General features: G+C 41.1%; 1 protein-coding gene across 2 annotated transcripts in view; it reads right to left on the minus strand.

Annotated features, from left to right (window-relative positions):
* Positions 1–12,750, minus strand: part of cfap92 (cilia and flagella associated protein 92 (putative)) — a 123,628-nt gene that overhangs the window by 91,819 nt on the left and 19,059 nt on the right. For both annotated transcript variants that reach the window (XM_063068140.1, XM_063068139.1), the window contains 2 exons: positions 12,502–12,565; positions 1,436–1,548 (listed from right to left, as the gene is read on the minus strand). In XM_063068140.1, coding sequence (XP_062924210.1) covers positions 1,436–1,548; positions 12,502–12,565 — 177 coding nt within the window. The remainder of the gene's footprint in view (positions 1–1,435; positions 1,549–12,501; positions 12,566–12,750) is intronic.

The following is a 12,750-nucleotide window of genomic DNA, read 5'->3' on the forward strand; positions in this document are numbered from 1 at the left end:
ATGCTCTTATATTGCCTCAAAGTAATTTTAAATTGTGCCTTCTCCCATGCCTCCTCTTCAACCACACATGCTTTCCTGCAGAGTGATAGTCCTTTTCTTAGCTTGGAAAGAACTGGACACAAAAAAAGGTTCTAGGCATGCAGTAACCTTGGCTGCAATAGGCATTGATGCATGAGCTGCAGAACTGCGCTCAGAATATATCCTTGGCTGTCTTATATCCAAGGCTTGGTGGGAATTTGGACTAGCTTAGATTGGTATCTTTGTCAGCAAACATGAGTTGGGCTGAAGGACCTACTTCATACTGTGTGATTCAATGACATGGGGTTTGAAACCCTGGAAGGCTGGAGACCCCACCTACTCGGGGGCGAGATCACTTAATGCACACACCACCCAGGCGGGAGATCAACCACAACCCCCACTGCCCAGCTGGGAGATCTCTCACCCCATTCACACTGCTAAGTTGAAAGAACCCCACTCCAAGCACAGTGTGTCAATATGTGTTATGACAATGGTTTTCAGCATCTGTGAGCCAGATTATCATGGTGCGGAAAACACAGGAAGCCAAAGCAAACATGTCCAAGTATGTGCTGTGACAATGGTTTTCAGCATCTGTGGGCCAGATTGTCATGGTGTGGAAAACACAGGAAGCCAAATGTGTCCATGCGGAGAAGTAATTGGGAAAATGTAGTGGTGGAGTCAAAGGAGAGAGCAGGTGCAGTGAGCTTTTCTTTTTTTGACTACTGAAAGCTGGCAGAAGGGAATAGTTTAATTTGGCACCATGTTGAGCACAAACTGAAGGGCCGGTCCATGTGCTGTACTATTCTATAGCAAGTGGGAAGGGAAAGATCAGTGGTGGTGAAATAAATGATTCGAGATACAGGGTGGAAAATAGGAAAGATGTAGAAGAGTGTCACAGCTTGGTATTCTTCGTGTAACCATTACATTTCTCTAGGCACTGCAACCAGGTCCTGTTCAAACCACTAATCGCATACACGTTATTTTACTTCTCCCCTCCCCATTCACGCATACCAATTTAAATTGCTGCCTGTCAATCATCTGTGGAAAGAGGACAACTGGTTTATTGTGAAGCTCCAGTATCTCAATGGCTGCATCTGAAAACTTGGGAACTCTCCTTAAGTGTGTCAGCCACAGAGTGTCCTTTCCCATTTTGTCCCACTCTCCCCTTTAAAATGATAACCCGAACCCACTTAAAACTCAATTTTAGTGCTTAATTTCCAACCAATTAGATAGAAAGCTGTCTCTGGGGAATGGTGCTTTATGCTGGCAACTTGCATCCAGTTGTGAAGACTTGGAGTGACTTAGAAAATTGAATCGGGTCATTTGCTGAGTAGTCTTGCTTAGTTCCTGCCTGCTTTCTTTTGGGAGATGATTTGTTATTTTTTTAAACTGAACACCATAACTTACATTTACATACCTTCTTTGCCTTTTTTGTGAGAACTTGCCTTTGTGGGCATCCAAACTGATGAATGCTTTTTTGCACCCTGTATCTTGATTAATTTCTTTGGCTTCATATCTGCACATATTTTCCTGTCATTGAACAAAGACAGTTGTATGAAGTTTAAAACCTGCACAACACAAGGTGAATGTATTTGTAGGTGTTTTATTTTATTTGTGTATTTTAACCTCTTTTTCACTGTTAAACTCCTTTCACACTCTTGCAGTTTAGTCCACGATAAAAAATAGAAACGAACTTCTAACAACCATATAGATTATTTGCAGAACATAGTATCAGATAATTCAAGATTATAAGATGTTATGGCTCAAATTAATTAGAACACTTATTTGTTTGATCATTCATTCAATCATTATGTGCCAAGTCGTATGACGTGGGCACTCATGGTCTTTCCATGAACATGATTGTTCTTGGAAAATTTTTCTACATAAGTGGTTTGCCATTGCCTTTTCCTGAGCAGTGTCTTTAAAAGACAATACTCTTCAGAGACTGACTGCCTGGCGTCAGTGGTTGCATAACCAGGACTTGTGATGTGCACCAGCTGCTTCCATGGTTTGACATGACCCTGAATGGGGGAGCTAAGCAGGTGCTACACCTTGCCCAAGGGTGACCTGCAGGCTAGCGGAGGGAAGGAGTGCCTTACACCTCCTTTAGTAGAGATGCATCTCCTCCCTAGCACCCACAGATCATAAATGTAATGAGAATATCCTAAGACAGTTCAGTCCAAACACAGTAATATTCAACCCTATTATAATTGATTTCTGAAACACGCCAAAATCGTTCTGTGACAAACCCAAGAACTCAGTAAGAAGAGTTTTGAAGGGAGCCAAAGTGGGGATGCCCCTTGTGAAAAGTACATGCTGTTTCTAGATGGCATATCTGGGACAAGAGCAGATTGGGACTGCAATTTGACAGGTGCAAATTCTTGACAAATCGGTAGGGCCTTCACACAATCAACTACTGCTGGGAGAGGCAAACAACTCTTGGAGCATAATGCTAGATTTGTTAACACATGCATCAGAACCTGTGGCCAGTACAGGACATTGGGAGTGGGACCATTTAAAAACGTTCTACAAAGAAGAATGAGTGTCAAAGATCCAAGAGGAGAATATATTGTCATTTTTATATGGTTCCTGCTGTTAACCCTATTGCCTGTGTTGCGCTTCTCCCATATTCACACCTTGTCTGAATGATGCTCCAAATTATTCATGGTTATCATTAAACTTTGCTTCTGGGCTAAAGTTCCATTGTCCACAATGTAACATTTCTATATTTTTAGATGCTATTACGGGTCAAGATTCCTTTATGTTAATTTGTGATTTTTTTTAATGCAGGTATTTAAAATACATTATTTTTCCCTGTTGTGCAACATACACACTCACATTAGAGGAACTCAGAAAGTCAGGCGGCTTCTAATTCTCTTCTCCTCACCTGCCCGTCACCTCTCTCTGATGCCCCTCCTCCTTCCTTTTCTTCCAAGGTCCACTCTTAGATTCCTTCTTTAGCCCTTTCCTGCTTCACCCTATCACCTCTCAGGTTCTTGCTTCACCCCTCTTCCCCCACCCACCCACATACCTTCTCACCAGATTTCAGCTATTACCTGCCAGCCTGTGTCCCTTCCCCTCCTCCTCCCTTCTTATTCTGGCTTCTGCCCCCTTCTTTTCCAGTCCTGGTGAAGGGTCTCACCCCAAAACATCAAATATTTAGTGCCCTCCACAGGTACTGCCTGACTTGTTGAGTTACTCCAGCATTTTATGTGTGTTGCTCAATATTTCCAGTACCTGGTGAACTTCTTATGTTTTTCCTCTTGTCTTTATGTAGTTCTCAAGCTACTTTTCTCAGATGGTACTTTTATACCAAGTATTGTCTTAGAACATAGAACAGTACAGCATTCTTCCTATTTTTGAGTTTTACCCATATAGACCCAGTGGCTGACTCCTCCATTACGTCCGCTCTGAGTGCAGATGTGATATTGTCCCTGTTTAGCAGTGCAACTCCCCTCCCCTCCCTTTTACCTCCCTTTCTATCTTTTCTAAAAACATAAAAGCCCTGGGACATTAAGCATTCCTGTCCCTCTCTCAACCAAGTCTCTGTAATAATGGTAGATTTTTGTAAAATGACCCATTCACTATCAGGTTTTGAATGCCTCCTCCCTATTCAGCCAAACAATCCCAGTTCTCACTGAACAATCTTAGTGCTCTTCCTGTAATAGCTTTCTTGTGTCAGTCTTGTCTTGGACATCAGGCACTCTGTAGATTAGAACCATCAACTTCTCCAGATGTCTGAATTACCCAGAAATTCAGAATATTGATCACGTGAGCATTTACTGTGAATACCCTGGATGATAAACTTCTCTGAGTTGAAACTTGCACACTTTTGGTTTTACCTGAGGTCAAACAACCTCACAGCTGATTTCTGGTTTGTAAGTCTGCTTCAAGTGACAATGGCAATGCTGTGTATCAGCGATGAGAGATATAAATTTTCAGCTGAGCAAGTGGAAATTTTTGGGGATGTGCTATCGTACCTTCACCTTATCTGGACAACTTAGAGATGGGCAATAAACATTAAACTTTGCCATCAACATCCAGTCCCTGAACATGAATTAAGACAAAAAGTCTCACTAGAACAGTACTAATCAGTACCTGGGAATACAAGCGGATTCCTGAGAATGACCCTCAGTCTAAAATCTAAAAGCAGCTACTCCATCTATACAAATGTGAAAGGAAGGATGGATTCAAAACAATTCAAAGTTTGCGTGCGGTAAACAACCCCACATTCATTTTCCCACAGACAGCCACAGAACAAAGAAACACCATGGAACCCCCTGAAAGTAAACATCAAACACCCAACACACAAAAAAAAGAACAAACTGTGCCAACGGCGAAAAAACAGGCACACAGAATATTCAACCTCAAACTGCAGAGTCTTTGAAACAGTCCAGGAACGTCCAATTTAGTTCAAGGAGTTTTAGCAACTGGTACACAGTATGAATGTTTTTCATCAGCAACATAATATTTCATAAAGCAACAGCATAAATGTAAATGATTCACAAAAGTCTTCCTACCTAATAACTTCTGTACCGAAGAGCACTGAACTCTTCTTCCTGTGGAGATAGTTTTGGTTCCACAGGAGAAAGGCTGCCCTGTCACTGACATTCACTCAAACATGTTTTTTTCCCATATTAAAAAGGAATTCTTTACAAAGATGTTACATCTATGACTAAAGAGAAAAGGAAAATCACAGACATAGCAACACTAAGAGGAAATGGTAGAAAGCTACAAGCATCTAGGGTTCCCGTCACTACCTGTATGGAGTTTGTACATTATCCTCATGAACATGAGGTTTCCGTCCCACAGCCCAACGATGTTCCAGTTGGTAGGTTGATGGGACCACGGCATTACAGGCTTCTCTCAGATAGCATGAGTAGCTCACTTACCCATTACCAAGGGGACACTGCTTCAGTATGCATATTGGCACGTTGTGCCATTTATGTATGCTTGATCAAGATTTGTAGAAAGCTAGTTCAGCCCCAGGTGGAACACCTACTTCAATTCTGATGGTTACACTTCAGAAAGATTATATAAAAATGCAGAGAGAGTCCAGAATAGATTTACTAAAACAATCACAAGAATATCAGACTTGGGTTATGTTTGACATTCCTGCATTGTTCTTCTTGGAACAGAAAAGGTTGTGAGTGAACTTCAGAGAGATACTGCATTGTAACAAGCGAAGAGGATGTTTTCTGTAGTGGGGGAGTCTAAGACCAGAGGGCACAGCCTCAGAACTGAACGGTGTCCATTTAGAACAGAGATGAGGAGAAGTTTCTTTAGTGATGAATCTGTGGAATTCATTTCCACAAACGGCTGTGCAGGCCAAGTCATTGGGTACATTTAAGGCAGAGTTTGATAGGTTCTTGATTAATCGGGGCTTCAAAGGTTATGGAGAGAAGGCAGGAGAATGGGGTTGAGAGAGATAATAAATCAGCCATGATAGAATGTCAGAACAGACCCAATGGCCCAAATGCCCCAAAACCATTCCTACGCTTTCTGCTTGCTCTTACTTAGAATTGTGCAGCACCAAGGCAGAGTATAAAGCACGTGCTCTGATTAACAGAAGTCAATAATGAAGGAACATAGATGAGCAAAAGAAGCAGAAGGAAAATCCTTTTTCCATGGTGAGTAAGTTAGGATCTGGAAGAAGATTGTCAAGCGCAGTAGAGGTGGCAGATTCAATTGTAGCAGCCAAGAGAAAGAAAAAAGCCTAGCAGGACTGGTCTTCTTTATCAAAGTTGCTGGTGAACGCAGCAGGCCAGGCAGCATCTCTAGGAAGAGGTACAGTTGACGTTTCAGGCCGAGACCCTTCGTCAAGACGGATCTCAGCCTGAAACGTCGACTGTACCTCTTCCTAGAGATGCTGCCTGACCTGCTGCATTCACCAGCAACTTTGATGTGTGTTGCTTCAATTTCCAGCATCTGCAGAGTTCCTCATGTCTGGTCTTCTTTAGATTTGTACGGAATTCAACAGGATAAAGAGCCCCCTTCCACACCGTAACCTTCCAGAGATTCCAAGATTCCAGAGTCATTGAAACTATCAAGAAGTCAAACCAAATACAGGTAATAAAAGGATCAACAGAACAAGGACCATCATCCTCGACCTCGAGGGATAGCCACGACGACGACAAATAAAAGGAAGATACTTCAGCTACTATAGAGCGTGGAACTTTGCAAAGTAAAATTAAGTAACATTTGCAAACTCTGAAAAATATTACATGGCTGAATAAACCAAGTGATTATGTAAAGGAATGGTGTAAAGGCCAGAACTCAGGTGACATTCAAAATGACCAATACCAGAGCCAAGTAGATGATTTAATCTGCTCTTGTGAGAGTGTTTTTAAGTAATTTCGATAATGATCACAGACACATTTATGTAGCCTCTGATAATCAGAAGAGATAAAGAGTTATAGCATGGAAAAGCAAGCCCTACAGTGTACGCACCAACTATTAACTACCCATTTACACTAATCTTGTACAATACTTAGGTGTAAGATGAGTGTAACACAGGACTGATGAAGGGTCTCAGCCCAAAATGTCAATTGTTTACTGTTCCATAAATGCTGCATGGACTGCTGAGTTCCTCCAGCATTTTGTCTGTGTTGTGCAAAATCAATAAGGTTTTATGAAAAGAGGAATCATATCCAGCCAAATGATTTGAATTCTTTGAAGAACTAATGTGCTGTGGATAAAGGGGAACGTCTGCGTGTGCAAAGATTTCCAAAGGCCTTAGATGACGTACTGCTCCAAAGGTTATTACAGAAAATAATAGCTTGTGTATTGGTGGCAATGTAATGGTGTGAAGAGAACAGGCAACAAAGAGTAGCATAAATTGGTATTTTCTGATTGGCGTCAAGTGTTATGACACAGAGATCAGTGTTTGGTTCAACTTCAGATTCATAAAAATATCTTTTAGTGAAGGCACCAAAAAATATAGTTGTTAACTATGCTCAAATCATAAATAAGGAAATAAAGGCTCCAAAAGGATAGATAATGGTGAAGCAGGTGGTTAAAAAATGGCATTTGGGGTATAAAATGGGAAATGCTCTGTTGTTGCCTTTGGCAGGTAAAGTACAAGCAAGTATTTCTTCTTCTGCAGCCCTTTACATTTCCCACCTTCACCCGCAGTACTGCACTGTACTGCTGCCACATACAGTATATCAAAAGCAAATTTCCTGATACATGTGAGTGACGATGAACTAAATTCTCATATGGGTTTTTTTTGTGGGCTGAGAATGGGAAGGGGGCAGGGAGAAGGGAATCATTGCTGTGAAAAGGGGTAGGGAGAGGGGAGGGAGCAGGAAGCACCAGAGTGATGTCTGTAATGACCAATAGCCAATTGTTTGGAATCAAATGACCTTGCCTGGTGTCCCGGGGCTGGGTGTATCTGCTCCCTCAGCATCCCACCGCCCCCCCCACCACCCCTGGTGCTCCTTCTCTGCTCCCTGCTCCACACCCTTCCTGTGGCACTCCACCCTCACCATTCCCAGCATGGTTGCTCCCACCAGATTTACAAACTTGGTCTCCATTCCACATTGACAAATATAGTTCTGTGCAAAAGTCTCAGGCACCCCAAGACATTTGCACAGTACCATCACCTTAAAGCTTGTCCCCCTTCCTCTCCCCCCCCCCACCTTTTTATTCTGGCACCTTCTTCTTCCTTCCTTTCCAGTCCTGATGAAGGGCCTCAGCCCAAAATGTCAACTTCATAGTTGCTGCCTGACCTGCCAAGTGTGTGTTACAAAAAAAGAACATTATTTATAAACAGTGAGAAGTTTTGCTGTAGAAAATCAGCATCAATCATCAAAGATTCTCACCGCCCGGGCCATGCTCCTTTCTCACTGCTGCCATCGGGTAGAAGGTACAAGAACCTCAGGACTTGCATCACCAGGTTCAAGAACAGTTACTACCCCTCAATCATCTGGCTCTTGGACAAAAGGGTAAGACTACACTCATTTAATGATTATCTATTTATCTCATGCACGTTATTTATTGCTATTTATTTATGATCTGCATTTGCCTGTTTGTTTATAGTTTATTGTTTACAGTTACTGTTCTATAGATTTGCAGAAAAAGAACCTCAGGGTTGTATGTGGTGACATGTATGTACCCTGATAATCAATTTTACTTTGATGAAGGGCCTATTCTAATGCTGCACTACTATGTGATCTTTATGTTCCATGTACAGGGGTAAAAGCAATACAAATAACAAAGTGAGGGTAATGCCCAAACAGGTACATGGACAGAATGGTTCCCTAAAGAAGATGGCAGAGTTTGTCATTGAAACGTCAGTTATAATCAATGCCTGTATCCAGCTGGAAGCCCGAGAAGCGTTTATTCGTCATATACACTGGAAAGCACTATATCCTTTTTATATCTGTCCCCTAAAAGCCTCACTAATTTTTATAGATGCACCGTAGAAAGCATTCTTCTGGGGTGCATCACAACCTGGTATGGAAGTTGTCCTGTCCAAGACCGAAAGAAGCTGCAGAAGATCGTGAACACAGCACAGCACATCACACAAACCAATCTTCCGTCCGTGGATTCACTTTACACCGCATGCTGTCGGAGCAGTGCTGCCAGGATAATCAAGGACACGACCCACCCAGCCAACACACTTTTTGTCCCTCTTCCCACCGGGGGGAGGGGGGGAGAAGGCTCAGGAGCTTGAAGACTTGTACGGCCAGATTTGGGAACAGCTTCTTTCCAACTGTGATAAGACTGCTGAACGGATCCTGACCCGGATCTGGGCCGTACCCTCCAAATATCCTGACCTGCCTATCGGGTTCTTTTTGCACTACCTTACTTCCCATTTTTCTACTTTCTATTTATGATTTATAATTTAAGATTTTAATATTTACTAATTTTTTCTATTTTTAATTTTTTAAATATTTAATATTTGTAATCCAGGGAGCAGGAAGCGCAGAATCAAATATCGCTGTATGTTCCAGTATCAATTGTTTGGCGACAATAAAGTATGAAGTATTAAAGTATAAAGAATGGCTTTTACAATGACAAACTTCCTATGAGATCAGTCAGAATAGTTTAAAACTGATAATCACCTAACTAGGAAAATGAGTTGTGAATTAGCATCAAATTACACTGAGCTCACAGTTCTTCAACATACCAATTCCATGCAAGGGGATTTGTGCCATAACAGACTGTGCTACAAAGGCAGTGACAGAGTGAAACATAAATTCATGGTCAGAATAAATGTTCAAAATGAACCGGGGAAGCACCCTTAAAAGACTCTTTTGAATTGTCTACTATTTCCAAATAAATGATGTGGAAAGATTTGAATGGTGTATTCGCTCCATTGACTGCAAAATAATGAAAGACAATTGTATCTCTACTGGCAAATATTATTCCTGATAAATGGTCTGCCTGCTCCTCATAAACCATCTGGGAAACGTTCCTTAGTTTTACATGAAAATGACCGGTTAAAAATAAAAAACAATGTGCCATTATAAGTTCATTACAAAGCTAGGATGTATTAACTTTTCAGGGATTGAAAACACTGATGCTCCAACTTTTAAACATTTAAACTTATCACCGACAGATGATCAATCCAAGAGTTAAGGGCTCAGACAGTTTTCAGTGCGGAGGAATTGCCAACACTTGCTTTACATTATCTCTGGAAAATATAGCTAGCAGTTGGCCTCCCTGTGCACCCTTCTCAGTGACTGCTGCAGCCGATGCTACTGATTTCTACTTAAAAAACATATAAAAATGATAAACTGCACTGACAATATCATCCTCCAGACAGGTCTTCTGTGATGAAGTGATGTCATCCTGTATCATGTAACACCGATACAAACTGCATTATAAGGTCACAGTTTTCAAATAGTTTTCTTTACTAATTGTATTCCATGAAGTTCTGTACATAAATCACACGAGAAAGTTCTGTAAATATTTCTTTATGAAAGTTGAGTTGCAGAATTTAACATACAAACAAAATGCTGTACACCATGATACCTAAATTAATTTATCTTTGACAAATTCATTACAATGTTTAACCCAAGTGTGCTTGGTCATTACAGTAAAGTCCAGTCATAAATTCCAATGGAATTCATCAGCACAGCCACAAACAACTGGCTACATAACAGTTGACTTTCCATTATTTGTAACCAAAGTTGAGTCTCTTCACCACCATATACATTTGTAAATTCAGTATTTGGATATCTAATGATTAACAAGACCTTTTGTTAAGATTGTAATTTGTAAAAAATACCCATTCCAAACATTTAGCGTTGGATACTACCTTGTTTATTTGAGATATTCGGGAGAATAATGCTTTTGAAGCTTTTTTTTTTAAAAGAGTAGGAAATATTTCTCTGCATAAATTTCTCATACTGTAAAGCTCTTTATCCGTACTCAAACTGCATACTTGTATATCGGGCTATTTTAATAATATTGATCACTTTTGTCTGCCCCCAGCACATTGTCAGACTGTGTTGGCTGTTGGCACCGACAACGCATTTCACTGTATGTTTTGTTCGACAAGTGACAAACTAAGCTAATCTTTAATCAATTGGTGCATCAAGAATCCAGAAACATTGAGTATTAGAGTGTTAATGGTATGGAAAAAGTCATTTTGGCCCACTGATTTCACAAGAAACATTAAAATCCTACCAGTCTCATCCCATCAACTACCCTGTAGACCAGGGGTTCCCAATCTTTTTTATGCCATAGAGCCTTACCGTTATTGAAGGGTCTATGAAGTCTCACCATTAACTGAGAGATCCGTGGTCCTCAGGTTGGGAACCCCTGCCCTAGATTCTTACCACTCACCTGAATACTAGGGGCAACTTACAATGGGTAATTAACCTACAAACGTTTCTGAGATAATGAGAGGAAACTGGAGAGCACCCAGAAGAAACCATAAGGTCACAGGGAGAACATAGAAACTCCACACAGACAGCACCCAAGGACAGGACTGCACTGGGTTGCCGGAACAGTAAGGCAGCGGCTCTATCAGCTGTACCGCTATGCCAGTCAGGTACCCGATACAGAACAGTGACATGAATCTAACAAGTTCCCAACTTAGGTAGAGTTAATACTTCTGTTTTGTGCTGCCATTGCCTACCAGCATCTATTATGTTGCTCAGGAATCAGAAAGCAGGATAACAATTTACAAGGGGCATTAAAAACACTGCTCACAAATTCAAATTCTTCAGACTTTCAATTATTTATTAAATTGAGGGAGTTCCCAACCTCTTTAATGCCATGAACTAATACAATTAAGCAAGGGGTCCATGGGCTGCAGGTAGGGAACCCCTGATTAAATTCCATGGTTGTAAACACTTTTTTTTTTTAAGTTTATGAAGCTCAACAGCATATAAAAATAAAGTAAAACAGATATCAATATTTAATTGTACTTTTGTAATGGTAAAAGAAAGCAGTTTTGGCAGGTTTTCTTGCATTAATAGTAAGAGCAGCACTAGGCCATCTGACTAGTTGAGTCTACTCCGCCATTCAATAAGATTATGACGGATCTAACCAAGGACTCAGCTCTACCTACCTGCCTTTACCCCATTACCTTTAATTCCCCTGCCCTGCACAACTCTAACCAAGTGCATCTTACATACGTGTATTTAATAAGGTTGCCTCTACTATTCCCTGGGTTGTGAATACCAGATTCAGTACTCTAGGAAAAGCAGTTTCCCCTCATCTCTATCCTGAATCTATTCCCCCTCGAATCTTGAGACTATGTCCGCTAGCTCTGGTCTCACTTTCCTGCCTCTATCTTATCAATCCCTTTCATAATTTTACACGTTTCTATGCGGACCCCTCTCATTCTTCTGAATTCAAGCAAGTATTGCCCCAGGTGACTCAATCTCTCCTCATCAGTTAAACCCCCGCTTCATCTCCAGAATCAACCTCCACTGCACCCTCCAAAGCCAGTACATCTTTCCTCAAGTAAGATGACCAGAACTGCATACAGTACTCCAGATGTGGTCTCACCAGGACCCTGTACAGTTGCAGAATAACCTCTCTGCTCTTAAATTAAATCCCTCTACAATGAAGTCCAACATTCCATTTACCTTCTTGATAGCCTGTAGCACTTGCAAACCAATCTTTTGCAATTCATGCACAAGCACTGCCAAGTCTCTCAGCACAACAGCCTGCTGCAGTCTTCTATTTTACCTCTCATAGCACTTCAGTTCCCAGACACTTGCCCACTCACTTAATCTATCTATATCTCTCTGCGGACTTTCCACTCAATGTAGTGTCATCAGCAAACTTAAATACGCTACACTCAGTCCCCTCTTCCAATGTATATCATGAACAGTTGGGGGCCCAGCATCAAACCCAGTGGCACTCCACTCACAATGATTGCCAACCAGAGAAACACCCATTTATCCCAACTCTCTGCCTTCTATTGGTTAACCAAGCTCTATCCACACTAAAACATTAACCCCAGTTCCATGCATTCTTATGTTATGGTCATCCTGAAAAGCAAATGTCAGATCTTACCTCTGTAGCTGTTCATTCAAAGTCGTTATTTCAGTTTCAGGAAGGGTCAATGTGGAAACTGCTCCTGTGTTGAGAAAATGAGGCAAGGGAATTCTAAAATTAGAACCATAGATCACTAGATTTACTTTAACACCAGCCACAACTACCCAGCAGGATTAAAAGGTCTGTGCAGTTTTACAGACAAGGGAAATAATGATAAAATGATGTGTTTGTGTCTTCCAATAATTTCACTAACTGTTAATTATCCAA

The sequence above is a fragment of the Mobula hypostoma genome, chromosome 15 (assembly GCF_963921235.1).
Source record: "Mobula hypostoma chromosome 15, sMobHyp1.1, whole genome shotgun sequence".
NCBI lineage: Eukaryota > Metazoa > Chordata > Chondrichthyes > Myliobatiformes > Myliobatidae > Mobula > Mobula hypostoma.